Raw genomic sequence first — 21,284 nt, forward strand, 5'->3', positions numbered from 1 at the left:
TTTACACAGGGGTTGGTTCCTGCAGGTAAGCCTAAAGCTTTTTCAAGGAAACCATGGTTAGGAATGTAAACCATGGTTAGGAAGGTAATTGCAGGTCAGTATTTATACAACAAAGTCACATGTGACCTTGGATGACTCCCAAACAGGTATAACTCTCAGTGTCAGAGAGCTTATTCCCAAAGTCTTGTCTCAAATCACAGCGTCTCACAGATTCCTAGAGACTGAGAACTCTGGCAGTCATCCAGAGTTCATAAGACCGCGGTTACATCTGAAACCTTTGTTTTATTATACCCCTCCTTACCCCTAGAGGCAAGTCTTCTCAGTGGGTAACTTAAACCAGCCGTGTTGCGAGGAAACCAGAGTGCCTACCCTACTGAGATGAGGCAGAGGAACCCGGCTGAAGGACTACACTCAGTGGATAGGGAGTCACCACATTCACTCTGTAGTATCTTGTGAATGTGCTTTGAGATGCTCATGATGCTGCTGCACATATGTCCTCAGAGGGCAGTCCTCTGAGAAGTGCCCATGACGTGTATACAGGCCCGGTAGAATGACACTTTACCCAGGACAGTAAGGCCCAGCCTGCCACACCATGTGCAAGGGCAAAGGCCTTGTCTTTTCCCTGTCCCCCTGTTGGATGATTCAGGATGGAGGGGAGTGGAGAAAAGATCTTTTTGGGTTTCATTTGGATTAACTCCTGAGCCTTTTCTGGTCCTTCTGGTCTGGTGTACCATGATAACAGATCCCTCATGGATCCGCCCAGACAGACAGGAGGCGGGCATGTGTGTGAGTGTGGGTGTTCATTTATAAGTGTGTGTTTTTATGATTGGGTGTGTTCAGTGAGTGAGCCTCAGAGCTCTGACTCTCTCTCTGTCAGTGTGCTGTGTGACTCTCAGGCCTCAACATGTATCTGCTGCTGGGGATCGGGGTTGTGATTGGAGTCGCGTATGTTTACCGGGAGATTGTGGTGAAGGGGAAGAGATGCACCAGCAAGGTGAAGCTGCACGGGAAGACCGTGATAGTGACAGGTGAGTGAGCCTGAACTTAGTGTGCATTCTGAATCAGTTCCTCTCTCTCCTGCTCTTCAGTTCCTTTGTTTAAAATCCTTCTTGTTCACTTTTATTCCTGACTGTAGCTCAGCTGTGTCCTCAGTAAGTTTGTTTAGATAGTTAAACTATGCTTTGGCTGTTTATAACCATCCCCACAACTTTTTGAACAAGCATCATAATGTACAATGATATGATTTTAAACAGAATAATCAACAGAGCGCTCTTATTTTTACCATCTCTATGCCTCAAGCTTTTAACGATGAGCCTGTTAGAGGTCAAAGAGCTACCCTGATTCCCCTCCTCTCTCCTCTATCCTCTCTACACTGAACAACTTTAACAGCTTTGGGATGCTCTTTGACATAGAAAATCAGAAACTACTTCTGGTTTGACAAAGGAAATGTTATTTTAAAGCTTTGGTTTTCAGGGAGCAGTCACAGAGCTAGACATTCTTTCTACATTGTGAGCTGGATCCGTTTCCTTTCCTGAAAAGCTGCCCTGATCTTTCTCCTTCATCCTCTGAAACATAAACACAACTCTTTATGAAGCAGGAACACAAAGGGGAGATTGTGCAGATTTACAAATGAAAGCATGTATCACCTGTGTCTCTCTTTCTCTCCCTCCTCACCTGCAGGCAGTAACACCGGCATCGGGAAGGAGACGGCCATCGATCTGGCTAAAAGAGGAGCTCGAGTGATTCTGGCCTGTCGCAGCAGACAGAGAGGAGAGGCGGCTCTGGAGGACGTGAAGAGGGTGAGTGTGTTACTGACGCTCTGTGTGTGTGCAGCAGTGTGTCTTCTTTACTTTAAACTGAACCCAGCGTCTCTGACTCCTCTGCTGCAGGAGAGCGGCAGTAATCAGGTGGTGTTCATGCCGCTGGATCTCGGGAGTCAGAAGTCTGTTCGCAGTTTTGCAGAGACCTTCCTGAAGACTGAATCCAGACTGGACCTGCTCATCAACAATGCAGGTCAGACTGGTTCCTGCAGCATGTAGGAGTTGTTACATATATATGTTTGTTACTTGGCTGCACCTTGTTTAAAGGATATTTCTGAATGAGTTTGATTAAACTGTTTTTATTCTGTCAGTGAACGCTCTTTGTTTTTAAAGCAGCAGACAGCCTGAGCACAACAGGTGTTCATATATTGATGTTTCCTCGTCTGGACTCAGGGTTAAAGCTCCTCCATGTTTCTGTCACAGGTATCTACATGCAGGGTCGCACAGAGGACGGACTGGGGATGATGTTTGGCGTGAATCACATCGGTCACTTCCTGCTAACCAACCTGCTGCTGGACCGTCTGAAGGCGTGTGAGCCCAGCAGGGTGGTCAACTTGGCATCAGTGGCTCATAACTTTGGGAAGATAGACTTTGACTGTCTGAACAAGCAAAAAGCTCTGGGATTGGGGACGTCGTTCACAGAAGTTTTGAAGGTTTACGGTGACAGCAAGCTGTGCAACGTCCTCTTCAACCACGAGCTCGCCAAGAGACTGAAAGGTACCAAGGTCACCTGCTACTCCCTCCATCCAGGTAAGAGTGCACACATGCAGTTCATTGCTTTCTCCTCCTTTCTGTGTCCTTCAAGCAGACAAGATGTGTAATTAAGGCGTTGACAGCTGCAAATCAGGTAACTTAAAACACTTTGATGTTTCTGCAGGAGCTATCAACTCCGAGCTGACGAGGAACACCAGCTCCATCTCTCAGCTCCTCTTTAAGCCAGTGAATGCGTTTTTCTTCAAGAACACGGTCCAGGGAGCCCAGACCACCCTGCACTGTGCTCTGCAGGAGGGAATCGAACCTCTGAGCGGGCGTTACTTCTCTAACTGCACCGTGAGAGAGCTGTACGAGAAAGCCAAGGACGACGCTGCAGCCAAGAAGCTGTGGGAGCTCAGTGAGAGCCTGTGTGGGCTCTCTTAGAAAGACCTGAACCCCTGACATTTATTTGATTAACACCAAATATTAACACAGAGAGACGTCCTCCAATGCACCTGAGACATTTATGAATAGGTGAGCTGGCAGGTAAGATTAGGAAGATAAAGTTTGCACTGCCACTCCACTCTGCTGGCTACACAAAGCTATTATGACTCAGCACTTTTTACAGCACAAATAAACACACTTGTTTGATTTGTAACTGATGTTTTAAACATTATGAACAGATTTATGCTGCACTGTATAATGTCAGATGTTCATGATTAATATCAATAAACCGTCCGTTTATACTTGGAGTGTTGAGTAGTTGTTTGAAAAGATTCTGGTCTCACTGGTTCAAAGTGGGCGGGGTTTGTTTGGAGAAAGTGGGGACAGGTATTATAATCTAACCGTTTATATTTCAACAATGAAACAATGTGAACCTGAAGACAAACAGTGAATTAATGAAGAGCACACCCTAAGATCACCTGTGCAGACTCTGACCCATACGTCCACCTGTGATAAATAACAATTCAGACCCCATGGAGGGACGAGAGAAGGTCCAGGGAGGGAGCTAAGTGAAGAAGACTACAGACATAAAATCAGTAAATGCAATAAGAGTTTGGTTTGTTGGCTGATTGTCATACAGACTAGGTGATCTTTCAGGAGCTACACAGAGCGAGTTTGACCTGCTCTGTGTGTTGTTCTCTGTGTAAAACTCTGGGTGTGTTGGAAGTTGATCCTTAATTGAGTTCGTCTTAATCACTGGATTCAAACCTGGATTACCAACCAGGCAAAGAAGGACTCTGCCCAAGTTCACTGTGATGGAATCCCTGAAATGCCAATGAGAGAGTAAGTCAAGTATTTCTTCATCTTGGCTGTATTTTAAAAACATGTTCAGGTGATGCAGACATTACAGCGTGTGTCACTGCGGCCATCTGAAGACACTAGACCTTGATATGTTCAAATGGACCCCATCTTTAAATTACAACACCCGACTTGAGTCTCAGGATTTGATGTGACTTGGTAAAATTATACTCAATGGGTAAGAGGCTCGATGCAGTGATAGATGGAGGTTGCAGGGACATTGATAAGCCATTGCAATGTGACATAATTCAATATCAGCACATGATAATGATGTAACATTGACGATATCCCTCCCTAGAGGCATGCAGGCAGTGGTATTAAACTCTTCTAAAAACAAAGAGGGAACTATACTCTCATTACGATCTGCTCTTAACCTCTCTGACTCCTGTTTGCAGACTCTGACATCAGACAGTTTGATAAGAAACAAATGGAGCACATGATGCGTGTGACTCAGATCTGAGGATCAGTAAAGTTACGACATGTTCATTTTTGGCTTTTATACAAACTCTCACATCATGCACGCACTCTTAAAATCAGCCAAATGTCATCTTATTACAGAATCCCTTCACACAGCGTCACATAGAGCTGCATAACGCTGTTAGTCTCGGCTTAAATCTGCACCAGAGCCCAACAGTTTGGTCTTTTATATACCTCCTAACGTTAAACTGATGTGTTTCCATTGACGTACTGCAGCTGTAGAGATTAACTGGTGTGAGATGGTGACTTTAAACAGTTAAGCAGAACTACAGGTTAATATCAACACTGTTGGATATTTGGTGTCACTGCTGTCAGAAACAGAATAAGCTCTTTCAAACATAAAGTCATAGCCACTAGTTTCTTTTATTGAAGCTCTTAGTTCTGCATTTTGAGGAATGTCACGCTGGTTTTCAGAGCCAGAAGTAACCGGTCTTGGACAAGAGGGGGAAGTTGTCATAGAGCAAGAAGTTGGGAAATGCCAGAGTATCAAAACCACACCATGTATGCCCACGGCTAATTCTTTAGCTCCTAATGAATTAGTTAACCGTGGTACTTCCCACATGACACAGATCTTTTTTTATACAAGCTGTATCTGTTAGACTGAGAGACTGAAGAGAGGTGGAGGAACTTATGAGTCTCCACTCTGCAGGGAGAAGACTCTCGTCAATGGGCCTTTAAAAATATGACAGACAAACAATGCATGACAAAACAATGAAGGATCTGTCACTCAAAGAGGCCACGCCCCTAATTCTACCTCCCTTTAACGCCTGATCTAATGTAAAAAGGTGAGTTGTACAGTTGTCACAAATAGAGAAATGAGCTATATAGTCGTCCCTGGTGTCTTTTTTTAATCTGTCTAGAATGAATCACTGTTCTATTCTCCTTGGATCTGTTCCACTCTGTTCTCCTCTCTGCAGATTGATTCCATGTGACGTGTGTGATCAGGTTGTCCCTGGTGTTTATTTCTATTGTTACAGGTTTTCAGCCAATCAGAATCAAGTATTGAACACAGCTGCTGTAAACAGATGAGTTGTATATAAATACAGTTGTCGTGAAAAGAGAAATGAGCTATAGAGACCCAAACTGTTTCTGTACCAGGCTGTGAACATGTTGATTTCTGCTGTAACATTTGAACATGGGGCTCTGTGGGGACTGACTCACTGCAGGAGACACACTCTAGTGGACACTGGAGGAACTGCAGGAGACACACTCTAGTGGACACTGGAGGAACTGCAGGAGACACACTCTAGTGGACACTGGAGAAACTGCAGGAGACACACTCTAGTGGACACTGGAGGAACTGCAGAGTCTGTTATGTCTGTCAAATACACCTGCTCTATTTTAAGATGTGTTTTCTTTTTTCTAGACTTGTAAATGTTGAGGTTGTGAAAACAAAATTCCTTCTCAAGGTACATAAAGACTATCTTCTTATCTTCAGTGTCTAACCGAACACAGTGTGTCAGTATATGAATCTGCTTTCGACTATCACTTTTTAAACATTTCTATTGGGTCACTCCTTCTCTCTGTAAAACATCACTGAACTGTATGAACTGAATACACCTGAAGTGAAAAGTGAACACTGACTCTGGAAAACAGAAGCTTTTTTGACATTTTTATCAAGACATATTTTTATTTTCATTCCAGCAGATAAGCAAAGAAGATAGGAATCAGCTTCAAGCCATCTAACTCGTCCCCTCTCATGAGTTTTATAAATCTGCCAAAGTGAATAACTCTATGATTGACGGTCAGCCTGATCACAGCTGTTTGCACGTTTAATGCAGACTCTAACAGTCAGGCCCTCGCTCAGCTGGCATGTCGCGGCCTGATAAGCTGCCACACAGATAAAGTTGTCCTCTATCGGGCTCTTTAGCATGCCTCTCTGCAGAGATCCTCTTCAGACAGGCCTGACCACCCAACACTGTGATGTCTACATGAAACTCTCAGACAATGTGTTCGTCCAGCAGAGAGAGAAATCTGCAGGAATAGGATTCTCTACAGTCAGAGGGTGAACCCGGGGTGGCATAGGCTCCCCTTAAGAAATGGCCACCCTGCAAATTACCAGTTCAAATCTGCAACATTTCCAACCCTGTAACGTCTCTCTCTCTCTCCTTCAGTATGAAAGGTGGGTAACACTTTACAATAAGGGTCCCTTAATTAGCGTTAGTTAATGCATTATTAAGCATTGATTAACAGTTTAATAATAGTTTAATAATTGTCATAATGTATTACCTAACATTAACTAACACATTAGTTAGTGCATTAATAAGCAGTTAATTAATGTCCACTGCTCAGAGTTAATTAGTACATTATTAAGCATTAATAAAAGTTACAAAACTTAATTAGTTAACCATTAGTGAATGCTTTCTGGACCCTTATTGTAAAGTGTAACACATGCATCACTTAAGTAACACATTATAAATGCTAAACTGCCTCATAAGCATAAGCATAAGCGTGTGCATCACTTTTAAGTGTCCTCTGGAAACACTTCTGTTGTGTTGCTGTCTATTTGCAGGGCGTTTTTCTAATGTATTGTGTTGTGGTCTTTGCATCGCGTTTTCTAAATGCTGCGCATGTGTTGTCAAATTGATGAAGATGTTTTCTTAATTTGCTTGTGTTTTGTCTTTTTGCATGTGTTTTCTTAAGTTGCAGTGCTGTGAGCTCTCAGGGCCACCGTACTTCTCTGTGCCAGTTGAGATGTTATCTGTGATTATCTGTTTTATTCTAAATAAAATGTGTTGAATTCTTTATATGTGTTGCTTCAACTACATTTCAACTCATTTTGCTTCAGCGTATGTGTTACCTAAGGGATACATGTGTTACACTTTACAATAAGGGTCCAAAAAGCATTCACTAATGCTTAATTATGGTTAAGTAATGCTTATGAGGCAGTTTAGCATTTATAATGTGTTACTTAAGTGATGCATGTGTTACACTTTACAATAAGGGTCCAGAAAGCATTCACTAATGGTTAACTAATTAAGTTTTGTAACTTTTATTAATGCTTAATAATGTATTAATTAACTCTGAGCAGTGGACATTAATTAACTGCTTATTAATGCATTAACTAATGTGTTAGTTAATGTTAGGTAATACATTACAACGATTATTAAACTATTATTAAATGCTTAATAATGCATTAACTAACGCTAATTAAGGGACCCTTATTGTAAAGTGTTACCTGAAAGGGGTGATGGAGGGCCACAGTTGTCCCCCTGCAGTATGTTTAGCTCTCTTGCTTCTGCAGCTGTCATGAGTTGCTTTTGTTTTTGTTTTGTATTTTCTTTGTTTGTCTCATGTTGTTATTCCTTGTGTGTTTTTAGTCTGTCGTGTTTCCTGTTTTATTTTCTTGCTCCCTGTGTCCGGTTTACTTTTACTTCCTGCCTTTGCGTGTTTCCCTCCATGTTGATTGCGCTCATTGAAATAGGTTTACATAGTGTGATTTAATTGATTTAGTTATTTAATTGATTTATTTAGTTTGATAAGTCATTGATTTTATTTTATTTTCTTATTTTTTGTTATTAATTTGTACATTTTTATTGGATTTTTTTATCATTATTATGAATTTCTATTGTCATTATTCTTATTAGTTATTTATTTTTAACTATTATATACATATATTACTTAGCTGCTTAATTTTTGTTCATTGTTTGATTTTTTTTTTCATGGTTGAATGATGTAGAATGTTACCTGAAGTGCAACACCCTGAAGTTAAACACTCTGGTGCATTAATTTAAGTGGTGAAAAATTCACAGTCTGCATCGGACCAGTCTCCCTCACGTACTGTTTCCCACAATGAACAGCATTTGTTACACTTTTTCTTTTTCCTTATTTTTTGACAGGAGGAAATCCGTTTTTGGGTGCTGTGAAAGTTATTGAATTCCATATAAACCACTTCTTATCTTCTTAAATTAAAAGTGATGCTAAAGAAGCAGTTTCTCTATCAGCTTGGCCGTTGTTCACTTCCACTTTCCGAAACCGGAAATCTGGTGACGTCTGACCCAGCATCCTGCAACACAGATCTAACAGAGCAGTCATACTACATACTAAATTCAAATGCAGGCAATACCTACTGCCGACTACATTAGTAAGTAGTATGTAGCAGATGGTATTGGAAACAGCCGAAGAAGAAGATTGCACTCATTAGTCTCACCTGTATCACACCTGTTGCTTGTTCCCCTGTGTTTTCAGATCCTCTGGCTGTTTCCGAAACGGCCTGCTACATACTACTTACTAATGTAGTAGGCAGTAGGTATTGCCTACTACATACTGCGTTTGAATTTAGTCTGTAGTATGACTGTTCTGTTCGATCTGTCATGCAGCATGCTGAGCCAGACTTCGCTGGATTTCCGGTTTCGGAAAGCGGAAGTAAACAACGGCGAAGCCGATAAATAAAATGCTTATTTAGCATCCATTTATGATTTCAAAAGTTAGGAAGTGGTTTATATGTAATTTGATAACTTTCACAGCACCCAAAAACAGATTTCCTCCCGTCAAAAAATGAGGAAAAAGAAAAAGCAGAACGAGCGCTGTGCATTATGGGAAACAGTACGCGAGGCAGACTGGTCTGATGCACACTGAGATATTTTCCCGAATCAGTAGACATCTGGGGAGTTTTGGCATACTGCAGATTTTGCTCTTGTTCACATACTACTTACTACATACTGAATTTTGGACATATCAGTACGTACTGCTAGTGTAGTAGGCGATTTCGGAAACAGCCAGCCTCTGTGTCCCTCTCTTGTGTTAGTTCATTGGCTGTTTCCAAAATCGCCTACTATACTAGCAGTACGTACTGATATGTCCAAAATTCAGTATGTAGTAAGTAGTATGTGAACAAGAGCAAAATCTGCAGTATGCCAAAACTCCCCGGATGTCTACTGATTTGGGAAAATACCACTGACCAGTCTCCCTCACGTACTGTTTCCCACAATGCACAGCGCTCGTTCTGCTTTTTATTTTTCCTTCTTTTTTTGACGGGGTGGAATCCATTTTTAGGTGCTGTGAAAGTTATTGAATTCCATATAAACCACTTCTTAACATTTTAAATCATAAATGGATGCTAACGAAGCAGTTTCTCTATCAGCTTGGCCGTTGTTTACTTCCACTTTACGAAACCTGAAATCCAGTGACGTATGGCCCTGTGTTCTGCAACACAGATCCAACAGAGCAGTCATACTACAGACTAAATTCAAATGCAGTATGTAGTAGGCAATACCTACTGCCTACTACATTAGTAAGTAGTATGTAGCAGGCCGTTTCGAAAACAGCCATTGTGTTTGTCAGACCCTTCCTGGTGAGCTCCTCGTGGTGCTCTCTGTGTTCCTGTTTTTTTTGGACTTTATTGAATAAAGTAAGTTTTTTTTTTTTCTCTTTTAGTTTATTAAATCTACATTTTGATTCGTGCTCCTTTGTTCCCCTTGAAACTTTGCAGAAACATCAAAATGCAATGTAAAGTCACACTGAGGCACTGACACTGCTGTGGGATCACTTTCAAACTGCAAAGCATGATGATGGCGGAGCATCTTTACAGTCCTGTTGCAGACTTACAGAAAAAAAAGCCTTGTGATTTGCTCCCTGCAAGGGAAGGGGTGGGGCTTAAATTCAAATTACCTATGCATGCTTTTATGGCTTTTTGATCCAGCATGTTTTCTTTTCCTGGTACTAAACCAAGACAGATTGGTATGTTTCCACTCCTATTATCATTATTACGTTTAAAAAAGCCTCCATGAAGAAAAGTGAGGATTTTACAATACCTTGGTGCCACAAAATAAAGTCGTAACCCAGGTCCAAACTAAGCTACTAGGATAAGTTTGTATAAATAAGAAATGAAGTCAACTAAACTACCTGGCTCATGATGTGAATAAGTTAAACTACCAGCTGCAATATGCTAACTACGAGTTTAGCTACGTGTATTGAACTGATGAACGTTGGCTCACATTTGGCTCAGAGTTGTACCCTTTTTGAAAAAAGCCAAACCCTTAAAGTATCTTTAATGTTTGTCTCTTTATCAGGAACAAACATGTCTTTCTTCTTAACATGACGTTCCTAACAAAGCATGGATGAATCCAAAGATAAAATCCCTCTGATCACGTTCACTTCCGGCCTCCTCTTTCTCCTGCACGCCACTCTCCATCGCTGAGATAAAGACAGGTCAGACTTGTCAGTTGACTCATCGTGACTGTGCAGATTTCATCATTGTTGTGTTTGTGTCAGTGTGTGTAAGGTGCAAACACAATGACCCGGATGACTCAATGCATTATGGGCTACATCAGATTTAATGTGTGTAGTAGTTCAGCTTCTTTCTGCAGAGCTGTGAGGGAGTTTAGAGTTTCTGTGGGAGAGTTCAAACTGATTCACAGACTGGAAAGGGGCCATCGTTTACCTTACCTGCCTCACATGTTGAAGTATTGTTTACATGTTATAAAAGGCCCGGTGTTTATTTATGAAGCTGCAGTCGTACGTAGAACAACATATGAGTTACAAACTGAACATCAGCAGCAAGACAAGCTCAATGATGTATTCTGGCTCTCTAAAGAGGAGACGGATCCTGAGGTCTGATGCTGCTCTGCACCTTCACGACTCACTCTTACTTCACCTTCAGTCACCAACTCTCCTTCAGGATTCTTCCTCATGAGCCTGTCTTATTATTTGGCTATTTTTCTTTTTAAAACACATCTGAGCCTGATGTTTCTGTCCTCTTTGTGATGTTTGCATTATGTGTGAAAAACCATAAACACATGATGCAAATAAGAAGACATTAAGAGAGTTAAATCAGACATTAAAGCACAAAAATGTCAAAATATATAAACATTTTATGGGTTTTAAATGTAGAACAATGCAGAGCAGTTTATGCTTAAGTCTTCTTTCTCTAGTGTCAAAAGCAAATGTAATAGCCATTCTGAAATGTCAAGAAACGATAAATGAATGTGATGAAAGCGTCAAAAAAGGTTGATGGTATAAATATTAAGGAAGCAAAAATGTCATGCTTGAATTCAAACACATCATCTTCATTAGCTTGAATAGATTTTGATAGAATTTTTGGTAACACTTTATATTAACTACACACTTTTAAGCATTAATTAAGCATTAATTAATGCTTAACTAATCCTTAAAAGTGTGTAGTTAATATAAAGTGTTACCAAATTTTCTTCTGTTTTGCAGAATTTCTGCATGTTTAAGTTTCTTTCTTCTAGTATTAAAGTTTATTTATTTAATAAAATAGTGTAATCGCTCTAGAAACTTCCTGCTGTAACGTCGAAATTCCCCAGTTTTTAGTCAACAAAGTAAATCTTATTTTCTGTGAAATATTTTAAACATTGAACTGTTAGATTTTGCAGTTAATGACAGGATATGTTTCATAATGTATCTGAGCATTTCTGTAGTTTGACAGAATAAATCAGCTGTTTCAAAAGTGAATTTATTTCTAACATTATCCTTTTTTTTTTTTTTTTTCATAGGTGCCTTTAAAGGATAAGTAAGACTAATGAACACAGACAACAATAAGATATGTGTAATTAAAAATAAATAAAAGCATAAAAATAAAAATTTGAATATAAATAAAGAAGGGAAAGGATGAAAGTTGAAGGTAAAATAAATGCACTAAAAATAACAATAAAACTGAGTTGACAAATAATACAAACTAAATAGTTAAAATAAATAAATAAATTAATAAAACATCATTAAATCAATAAACAATAAAGTGATAAAATGATGAAACCCTAAGTAGAAGTCAGACTGAATAGATGCTTAGTTTGTTTTAAATTAGTGTTGCTTTAATCCTTTTATATCTTATGATAGGTATTTAATAATCAATGTTACATTAATGGCAAGTTGCTTACTCAGTTCTTCCACATGCAGTGACAAAGATATCACTCCTACTCTCCTGTTTAAAAAAAAAAAAAATCAAAGTAAAGGTTGGAATATTTCTCCATGACTTTTCATGTTTCTATCAAAGCAGGACTGAGGATCAAGCAGGGGTTGAAACCTGCAGGAGACTTCAGATATTTTTATTACTTCATTTATGATTATTTTATTCCCTTTACCCTCTGATAAATGTGGTGTGTCATCAGCTAATGTTGCCCTCTGCACACAGAGCGCCCATGCTAAAGAGAGACATCAGCTTCTTAAGACTCTGCTGTGTGAATAAAGGTCAAACACCCTGACATGTACAGTTGTGCTCATAAGTTTACATACCCTGGCAGAATTTGTGATTTTTTTTTGTCCATTTTTCAGACAATATGAAAGATAAGAGAAAAACTTTTTTTTCACTCATGGTTAGTGGTTGGGTGAAGCAAATTATTATCAAACAACTGTGTTTACTCTTTTTATATCATAATGAGAAACAGAAACTACCCAAGAAATCATGAACTCCACCAGGGTATGTATACCTATGAGCACAACTGTACATTAAATACACAACAATGAAACTTTGAGAACTACACACAGAATAAATCATTTAATTGAAGTTTCAAACGACCGTTGACCTGATCTCAGAGATATTAAAGCCAGCACAGCAGCCGTTCACCTCCTGCCTACATTTCCCTCCTGGATGTGGCTGACTGCAAAACAAACTAAAGGCTTAAACGCATTCCTCAATGCCATCACACACACACCACACCTGCTCACACACCCACACACAACTCAGGAGTCTTATTTATATCAAACAATGCAACACACTCCATATACTCATAAAAACACTGAGTATTAATCACACCCTGCGGAGGAACTGGTTCATCTTTTGCACTAACATTAATATTCACTTTGTGTTTTTAGTTTTATGAATATTTCCTTGTTTTTGCACCTTAAAAGCTGCATTTTATTCGTATTGGTGCACCCTTTTCCTTCCCTTTCTCCTTATTAAAAACTCTAATTCAACGATGGCAGTTGTTTTAAAATGTGCTATATGAATCAAATTTGACTTCACCTGTCTCTTAAGAGCAACAAACAGTGGATTTTTATTTCTGTGTAATACTTATGTCAGGTGTTTTGTTGGCTTCTCATTCGGCAAACTTTTGCAAAAGTCTGGGAAAATACCTTCCAAAGTCCTGCAAAATATTTGAACAAAACCATTCATTTCATATTCACACTTGAATAAAACAGATTGCACAAACAAAATGTTATTATTTTTACCAAAGCACACATTTTTATTTGACTTCTAATTTTAAATTCACGTCTTTGTTTATTCTTATGTTCTAAAGTTTAAGAACTAACTTCTTGTTCGTGCAAAACTTCAAAAAACCTCATCCTGCTCGTGTCGTATTAGTCTGTGCACTGGGACTGTTAACACTGGTAAAAATAAAACCCATTACAGGAAGCCAATCCCTGCTTGACAAACCATTAATGAGTGATAATATCAAACATTGTGAAAACTGTTAGTGTTTCAAACTCACTCTCCTTATCTCTAGTTTAAATTCCAGAGTGTAAGGTGTGCCACTCATGACTTTGACTCTCTCCTGGCACTAATAAAGGACCTTACACTCTAACCATATATGCACAGTCATGGAACTACATTCTCTTCATACAATGGAGCTTTTTTGTGCAATTAGCTCACAAAAACAAACATGTCCTCCCTTTAAAGCGTGCCATTCAAGCGCAATCCTCTTAAAGAACAAACTGGATCTTTTTGAACCACCTTTAAAAACAATGACCCTGAAAACAGTAGGAGTTTTATAATAAACATCATATCCTGTTTGGGCTTTCCTTCCTGTTTTGCATAACCATTAAGGAAAACTGAGGAAACGGTGCACAAATCTAAAATAATAAGCATTTAAATCAAGACTTTCTGTGTAATAAGAGAGCAATTAAAAACAAATTTGGTGTTTATCAGCCTTGGTTTTATACAGTTTTGGATTAAATTACACTAGAATAGCTTTATAAAAGTAAATGTTTAGTTTAAGAATAATATTAGCCAAATAAAATTAAAAACCTAAAAAAATTAGGGCAGAGATTTGTTACCAATTTTAATAAATGGACACAATATGAGTCTAAAAAAACAATTAGATGCATAAAATATTCATTAACTTGTCCTCAAAATAAAATACAAGACATATCCTTATCCTCTCTGTAAAGTGCCCTTGAGCGTTTGGAAAGGCGCTTTAAATAAAATGTATTATTATTATTATTATTATTATTATTATTATTATTATTATTATTATAAATTGAGTAAAAAAACTAGGCGCAAAGATATATTAGTATTCAGAGTGGAAATATCTGTATGTGTTTGTCGAAATGTTTTACTTTGGTAAAAAGCGCCATCTGTCGGTTAAAGTGAAGCCCAACAACAAAGCACAACCGGAAACTGACCGGTCCAGACTGCCCTTCAAAGTAAATTCTCAGTTAAATTTGTGGTATTCAAATTAACCATTCAAATTAACCATTCCATTATATTATTTTGCCAAATATACTAAAACATGTATTAAACTGTTGGTTTCGTTTGAATAACATTGTGTTACATTGTTTTCAAATATTAAAACGTGTTTCATCATTCCGTATAGATTTTATTTTGAAAGTCCGGACCGGAACAGCTCGTTAACTGTCAGCTGTGACTCTGAAGCTGCAGCAGAGATGTCTCTGCTGCTGAGCCTCGTAGCAGGAGCAGTGTTCTGTTATGTGATAGTTTATTACGGAGTATTCAGAGGAGCGAGGTGCTCCAGCTCAGTGAGGCTGAGAGGGAAGACGGTCATAGTCACAGGTAACAGCTTACACACCTGTTAGCCTCACCTGTTAGCTTCACCTGTTAGCTGCTGCTGCCTGTTAGCTCCCCTCAGACAGTGGATGGAAACATGAAGTTTGTTTTCTGTGACTCTGAGGTTACTCTGTCTCTAAACTAAACTGTTCCTCTCTCTCTCATTGAAAAACTCACCTTTGAAACAAGTAAATGATTGTTTAAAAGCTTGTTTTTAAACATTTCGATGTGTATCTTTTCCACCTGTGCAGGTAGTAACACAGGTGTTGGGAAGGCTACAGCTCTGGATCTGGCTCGGAGAGGAGCCCGAGTGATCCTGGCCTGCAGGAACAAGGAGAAGGCAGAGACTGCAGCCTACGACCTCCGCAGGGTGAGCTCAGGGATGCACACTGAGGTTGCTGGACTGTGCATGTTTTCATAAAGAGCTCTGTGTCATTATAAATACAATATATAGCCTTACATTTTGTGACTATATACACGCAGTTCACTTTTACTGCAAAATATCATCTGTACATAACATATTCTCAGATGGGGGAAGTTGGTAGAGTAATGGAAATCATCCCTCTTTATGAGATAAAAATAAATATATCTATACATTTTTTCCACATCATTTTAGTTCAGTTTAATTTATTTGGATCCCTGTTAGCTGTCACATTGCAACAGATATTCTTCCTAGGGTCCTCAACAGCTTTTCAGTAGTGACAGTGCATTCACAATAACAATAATAGTAATAATAATAAAAATAATAAAAACAAAGCAAACAAAATAATAAGAACAGTAATAATGATAGCAATAAAGTAAAAACAACAACTTTTATAATGATCATAATAATAAAAAAACAATAAAAACGATGATAATAATGATGATAAATAGATAATAAAATAATTGAAATAGTACAAATAAACACAATAATAATGATAGCAATGAATACATGGAAATAATATAAAAATAAAATAATTATGCAATAATTAGAACAAGTAATAATAAAGATAATTAAAGCCGCAAGCGGCGATGAACGGGCCCTCGCACACCCGCGGCCGCCACCGCCACATGTAAGCCGTCGCCTGATATTTGCCATCACATGATGCGAAAGCAAGATCTGAGAGTATATACCACCTCGGGTGGTGCAAATGTTCCAAGTTTTTGGCAGATTGCCAAGAAAACCTCAAAACTTGACAGTGTGCCACGCCCACAATTTTAGTCTGAACAGAATTCCTTTAACACTAATTTAATCGTCAATATGTCTGCTATAGAATGTGCCTTGTTTGGACTGAATCAGAGAAAAACTCTAGGAGGGGCTCTCAAAAGTATGCACCCTTATTTGGGCGTCATTCTTCACATTCAAAGCTGTATGTGCGTTTGATGCCCCGCCTTAACGCCTGCCACGCCCACATTTTTTGTCTGATCAAAATTTGTTCTGATATTTTTTTCTCGTCAAGGTGTCTACTATAGGTTGCCCTTGGTTTGGACTGAATCGGAGAAAAGCTCTAGAAGTTAATAGCGAAAGTATGCACCCTTATTTTGGCCCCTTTTTTCATGTTCAAAGCTAGGTGGCGCTCTTCCTGTTGAGTTTGGGATATGGGTGCAAGAGGCTTTTTTGTGCGTCCTGATGCCATGAATATGGGTAAGATTTATCAAGCATGTAGCTCAAAATAACCCATATGGGGAGGGTTTTTTGAAAACTGTAGGGGGCGCTAGTGAGCACATTTTTTCGACTTTGTTTGCGAAACCCATAAAATGTCGCAATTTTCCCAGGACTGATGAGTGTGTTGGATGAGGTGAAATTACGTGCATTTTAAAGTCACAAAAATCAATTTTCCGACGTTTTTTTTTATGCCCCGCCCCAAAGTCTGCCACGCCCACATCTTTCGTCTGAGCAGAGTGCCTTTACTTTGTATTAATCGTCAATGGGTTTACTATAGAATGTGCCTCGTTTGGACTGAATCGGAGAAAAGCTCTAGGAGAAATTAGAAAAAGTATGCACCCTTGCACGGACCCATTTTGGCCCTGTTTTTCATGTTCAAAGCTAGGTGGCGCTCTTCCTGTTGAGTTTCAAATATGGGTGCAAGAGGCTTTTTTGTGCGTCCTGATGCCTTGAATATGCGTAGGACTTTTCATGCATGTAGCTCAAAAAAACTCTATGCGTAGCATGTTATTTTTACCTCTAGGGGGCGCTACTGACATTTTTTTTGCGAGACCTATAATAACTTGCAATTTTCACCAGGCCCGATAAATGTGCAAAAACATCCGCGCTTTCATTCACGTTCAGGGGTCCAAAAAATGCGTTTTAAGTGGCGGAAGAAAGAACAATCCTTAGGGTTACAATAGGGCCTTCGCCACCATCAGTGCTCAGGCCCTATGAAACTAAATGATAATAACAAATAAATTTACATCTACATACCAGCTCAAACATTACAAAAAAATATATAACATAACATTTTCTTTTGTGGTGAATAACATTTCAATATAGACAGGTTTACTGTTGAACTATTATTTCAATGTACAATAATTACGTTTTGGGTCAAACTCTTCTGAATCCTAATCCAAACACTCGCACCACAACCACAGACTAACCCTCTTCAACCTAAAGGCACATCAAATAACTGGACATACATTAGCAGATTAATATAAGTTTGATTATACTTCCACTAAAGCACAAATAATAAATGTTGTCTGGTGCAAATTCTCTTGTATTCATGGCTTTGCTTATCTTTGGATATTACTGCCAAGCTGTGCATAAAATAAACATTGGTTTTAGTCTGAAAACTCCTTAATACTTCTTTAAATTAGTTAAAATAAAACTTTGAATGGAGGAGTGGTTTCCTGCAGAGCTGTCAGAAGGTATGAAGGCCACTCAGCCTGCAGGATGCTTTTACTCTTCACTGATACAGACGGTGTTTGAAGAGGAAAGAATTAGGGAGGCAATTAATTTTGATCAGTACTGTTGAGTTTGAAGATGTGTTTGTCCGTTACAGCCTCACTGACTCAGCATGTTTGTCCCTCAGGAGAGCGGGAACAGTCAGGTGGTGTTCATGCAGCTGGATCTGGCCAGTTTCAAGTCTATTCGGAACTTTGCTGAAACGTTCCTGAAGACCGAACCCAGACTGGACCTCCTCATCAACAACGCTGGTGAGGGAGTGAATGAATAAGAATAGAACCAAGAGACAGTAAAAAGAAACAGGCAGGTTGAGTTTAACGCTCTCTCTGTGTTTCAGGTGTGATGGGTGCAGGACGCACTGAGGACGGGTTCGGCGCGGCATTCGGTGTAAACCACCTGGGTCACTTCCTGCTCACTAACCTCCTCCTGGAGCGTCTGCAGCAGTGCGGTCCGAGCCGGGTGGTCACCGTCTCCGCTCTTCTGCATCGCCTCGGAAACGTGGACTTCCCTCTGCTGGCCTCGAAGAAGGATTTAGTGTCAGGTCAGTCCACCTGGTGCAACTTTCAGGCCTACAGCAGCAGCAAGCTGTGTAATGTGCTCTTCACCAGGGAGCTGGCCAACAGGCTGGAGGGCACCGGCGTCACCTGCTACAGCCTGCACCCAGGTACGTACTCGCTGCTCTGCTGATACAGCAAGTTTGTGTTGTGTAAGAGATCCTCCTGCGGATACTTGGAGGTCAGAGCCAGACTGGAAGGGGGGCTGAGTTTTACTCGCCTACTCCTGTTTTAAGATGTTTGCTTTTTGTTTTCATGACAATAACTAAGACAGTAAAAGCAGAACTTGGTGATTTTTTCAAGAACTGCTGCACATTTTAGTACAGAAATCATAGAGTGAAGCATCTATTTTATTTATGCATTATTGATTCATCTTAAGTCATAAAAAACAAAGAAACTCAACAAATGAACAAAAATAAAAAGTGGTCTATACTTCTGTCATGCAAATCTCTAGACATGACCTCTAAATAAGTCATATGTTTAAAAAATTATGTCAAAATATCCTTGTGTGATCACCTCTATTGTGCATGCATCAGCTACTCATAAGAATATTAATCTTACTTCAAAAACTTCTGAAAGGCACAAACTTTATTTTCCTGCACGTTTGCACAGATATTTAAAATATCTACACCTTCAGACGTGTTCTGTGAAAACCAGGCGAGCAGTTTGGTTTTTGTAATCCTGCAAAACGGACTAATAAATATACAAACAGTCCAGTTCAGCTGGCTCTTTGCTGCCGACTCGCTGCAGGATGAAGGTGAGATGGCGTTTCATGAAACATGAGTTTTATTCAAACAGCAAAGCGTGGAAAATATGCATCACTTTGCACAGCCTCTGTACTCAAACCTGAGCTTATGTGGACGTTGACTGCTTATGAAAATATGCTCTTTACTGTGTCCACAGCTCACAGGTACAATACTGAACACAAAGCTGGTGCTTTTATGGTCTAGTAAAGGATTCGTCGTGCAAATTCACCAAAAGTGTTTCCAACTTTGGCGTTTTCTTCTTGGGTTTGGGTTCATGATGTTATATTTCTCCTGTTTGCTGCTAGTTTCATAAAAATAATAACAAATATGGTTCAAATTTTCTCTGCAGAAAGAGTCAATTCACTTTCTTTGCAACAGTTTTACTGATTTTAGTTTTATGCAGTTTCTCTGCAGCCAACCTGCAATTCCACGACTGGCCACTGGGCAAAATAAAAAACAAGGCTGAGCAGCAATGTCACCATGTTTCAATCATCCTACTGCTTTTATTCTTCTTAATAGATACTCAATTCCCTTTGAAATGGAACAAGACTGAGCAAAATGCATACATTACCCACAAGGCCTTTCTCCTGTAAGGGGATGGCTCGTCTGGGGACTCTACAAACATGTCGAAGCTAGCCGGTAAAGGTCATAAAGTAAAGGCTGACGTTTGCATGCACATCACTTTTCAATCCTCTCATTTTTAGTTTAGCTTTCTTCTCATCAGGAATAAAAAGTGTCTTTGTGCAGGTCCTCAGCTTGAATGAGAACCCTGTAGTCCCCTCTGAGTTCACAGTGAGCAGATCTTCATGTTTATCTGGATCATCTCTTCCTCAGGAGTCATCCTCACAGAGCTGTGTCGCAGCATGAGCTTGTGGCAGCAGCTCCTCTTGCTCCCCTTTGCCAAGCTCTTCTTCCTCCACCCTGAGGGGGGGTCCCAGACCACCCTGCACTGCGCCCTGCAGGAGGGCATCGAACCTCTCAGCGGACGCTACTTCTCAAACTGCGCTCTGCAACAAGTGGGGGCCCGGGGACGAGATGATGCTCTGGCTAAGAAGCTGTGGGAAGTGAGTGAGAGGTTAACCGGCTTATCGTGAGACACTGAGTCCAGAAACTCTGAGGACTGAGTGAACGCTGCGAGCCTTATCAGAGAGCCGGCAGGCCTCCAGTGTGATGGTCTTATTTCTGTGAGACGGGTTCCTGACGCTCTTATTCATGTGAGAGGAAGAGGATCTGGACTAATGACGGAGCCTGAGCTGAGCACAGCTGTAATATTTACTGTCTTTCTAACTCACCTCAGTGCTGCTGATTATCTAATGAAGGTGAAAAGACGTCCTGATGCTCCTCTGGTTAAACCACATTCTCTTCCTGAAGTGAATCAAGATCTCTTCCTCAGCCTTCAAACTCCATACCTGCGTCAAAGACTCAGGTGTGATTCATACGATGACTTGCAGCAGGTCTGAATGTTAATCCAATAAAGGATAATGCAACAAACGATGGAGGAGGCGTTGAAATCATGCTAATGAAGGTTTTTTGGGTAATGACGGAAGATGAGAGGAGAACAAGTCATCAAAGAAAATATGGAACATATGAAATATTAATTCTAATAAACTGATTAATAAAAAATGAGATTGCAAACATGTTTATTATATTAAAGGATATATTAATTTTGTATTTTTATATAAATATTGATTTATATATGGAGTTAATTAACATAATCTACATATTTTTATAATATTTTTTGATTAAAAAAATTAAAATAGGGGCTCTGGTGGCCTAGCGGTCTAAGCGCCCCACATACAGAGATACAGTCCTCGTCGCAGGGGTTGCTGGTTCGATTCCCGGCCGGTCGACCATTTCCTGCATGTCTTCCCCCGCTCTCTAATCCCCACATACCTGTCTCTCTCCAGCTGTACTATCAAATAAAGGCGAAAAGGCCAAAAATGTAACAAAAAAAAATAAAAACAAATCTAATAATATAGTTATGTTATTAAACTGTTTTATTTTTATTATAAATAGCACATTATATATGTATATTATGTGCATCAATTATCAAATTAAACATTAATTTAGTATTTTTGAAGTGTCTCTCTGGTTTAAACATTTTACTGATTTAACTAAATTAAATTCTAT

At 39.5% G+C, this 21,284-nt stretch overlaps 2 protein-coding genes across 2 annotated transcripts; both read left to right on the plus strand.

Moving 5' to 3' along the window:
* The first annotated feature begins 850 nt into the window (after window positions 1-850).
* Window positions 851-3,265, plus strand: LOC117825292 (dehydrogenase/reductase SDR family member 13-like). The gene is made up of 5 exons (XM_034701054.1): window positions 851-1,028; window positions 1,681-1,799; window positions 1,890-2,013; window positions 2,244-2,570; window positions 2,698-3,265. The coding sequence occupies exons 1-5, from the start codon at window positions 905-907 to the stop codon at window positions 2,955-2,957; spliced, it is 954 nt and encodes a 317-aa protein (XP_034556945.1). The 5' UTR covers window positions 851-904; the 3' UTR covers window positions 2,958-3,265.
* An 11,545-nt stretch (window positions 3,266-14,810) lies between these two features.
* Window positions 14,811-20,780, plus strand: LOC117825564 (dehydrogenase/reductase SDR family member 13-like). Its single transcript, XM_034701476.1, has 5 exons — window positions 14,811-14,982; window positions 15,228-15,346; window positions 17,982-18,105; window positions 18,192-18,518; window positions 19,989-20,780. The coding sequence occupies exons 1-5, from the start codon at window positions 14,856-14,858 to the stop codon at window positions 20,246-20,248; spliced, it is 957 nt and encodes a 318-aa protein (XP_034557367.1). The 5' UTR covers window positions 14,811-14,855; the 3' UTR covers window positions 20,249-20,780.
* The last annotated feature ends 504 nt before the right edge of the window (window positions 20,781-21,284 follow it).

The sequence above is a fragment of the Notolabrus celidotus genome, chromosome 14 (genome assembly GCF_009762535.1).
Source record: "Notolabrus celidotus isolate fNotCel1 chromosome 14, fNotCel1.pri, whole genome shotgun sequence".
In the NCBI taxonomy this organism is placed as follows: domain Eukaryota; kingdom Metazoa; phylum Chordata; class Actinopteri; order Labriformes; family Labridae; genus Notolabrus; species Notolabrus celidotus.

Coding starts and splice junctions, on each gene's coding strand:
- LOC117825564 (XM_034701476.1), top strand. CDS start 14,856: ATGTCTCTGCTGCTGAGCCTCGTAGCAGGAGCAGTGTTCTGTTATGTG. Junction 14,983..15,227: donor GAAGACGGTCATAGTCACAG/GTAACAGCTTAC, acceptor CCACCTGTGCAG/GTAGTAACACAGGTGTTGGG. Junction 18,519..19,988: donor CTGCTACAGCCTGCACCCAG/GTACGTACTCGC, acceptor TCTCTTCCTCAG/GAGTCATCCTCACAGAGCTG.
- LOC117825292 (XM_034701054.1), top strand. CDS start 905: ATGTATCTGCTGCTGGGGATCGGGGTTGTGATTGGAGTCGCGTATGTT. Junction 1,029..1,680: donor GAAGACCGTGATAGTGACAG/GTGAGTGAGCCT, acceptor CCTCACCTGCAG/GCAGTAACACCGGCATCGGG. Junction 1,800..1,889: donor CTCTGGAGGACGTGAAGAGG/GTGAGTGTGTTA, acceptor CCTCTGCTGCAG/GAGAGCGGCAGTAATCAGGT.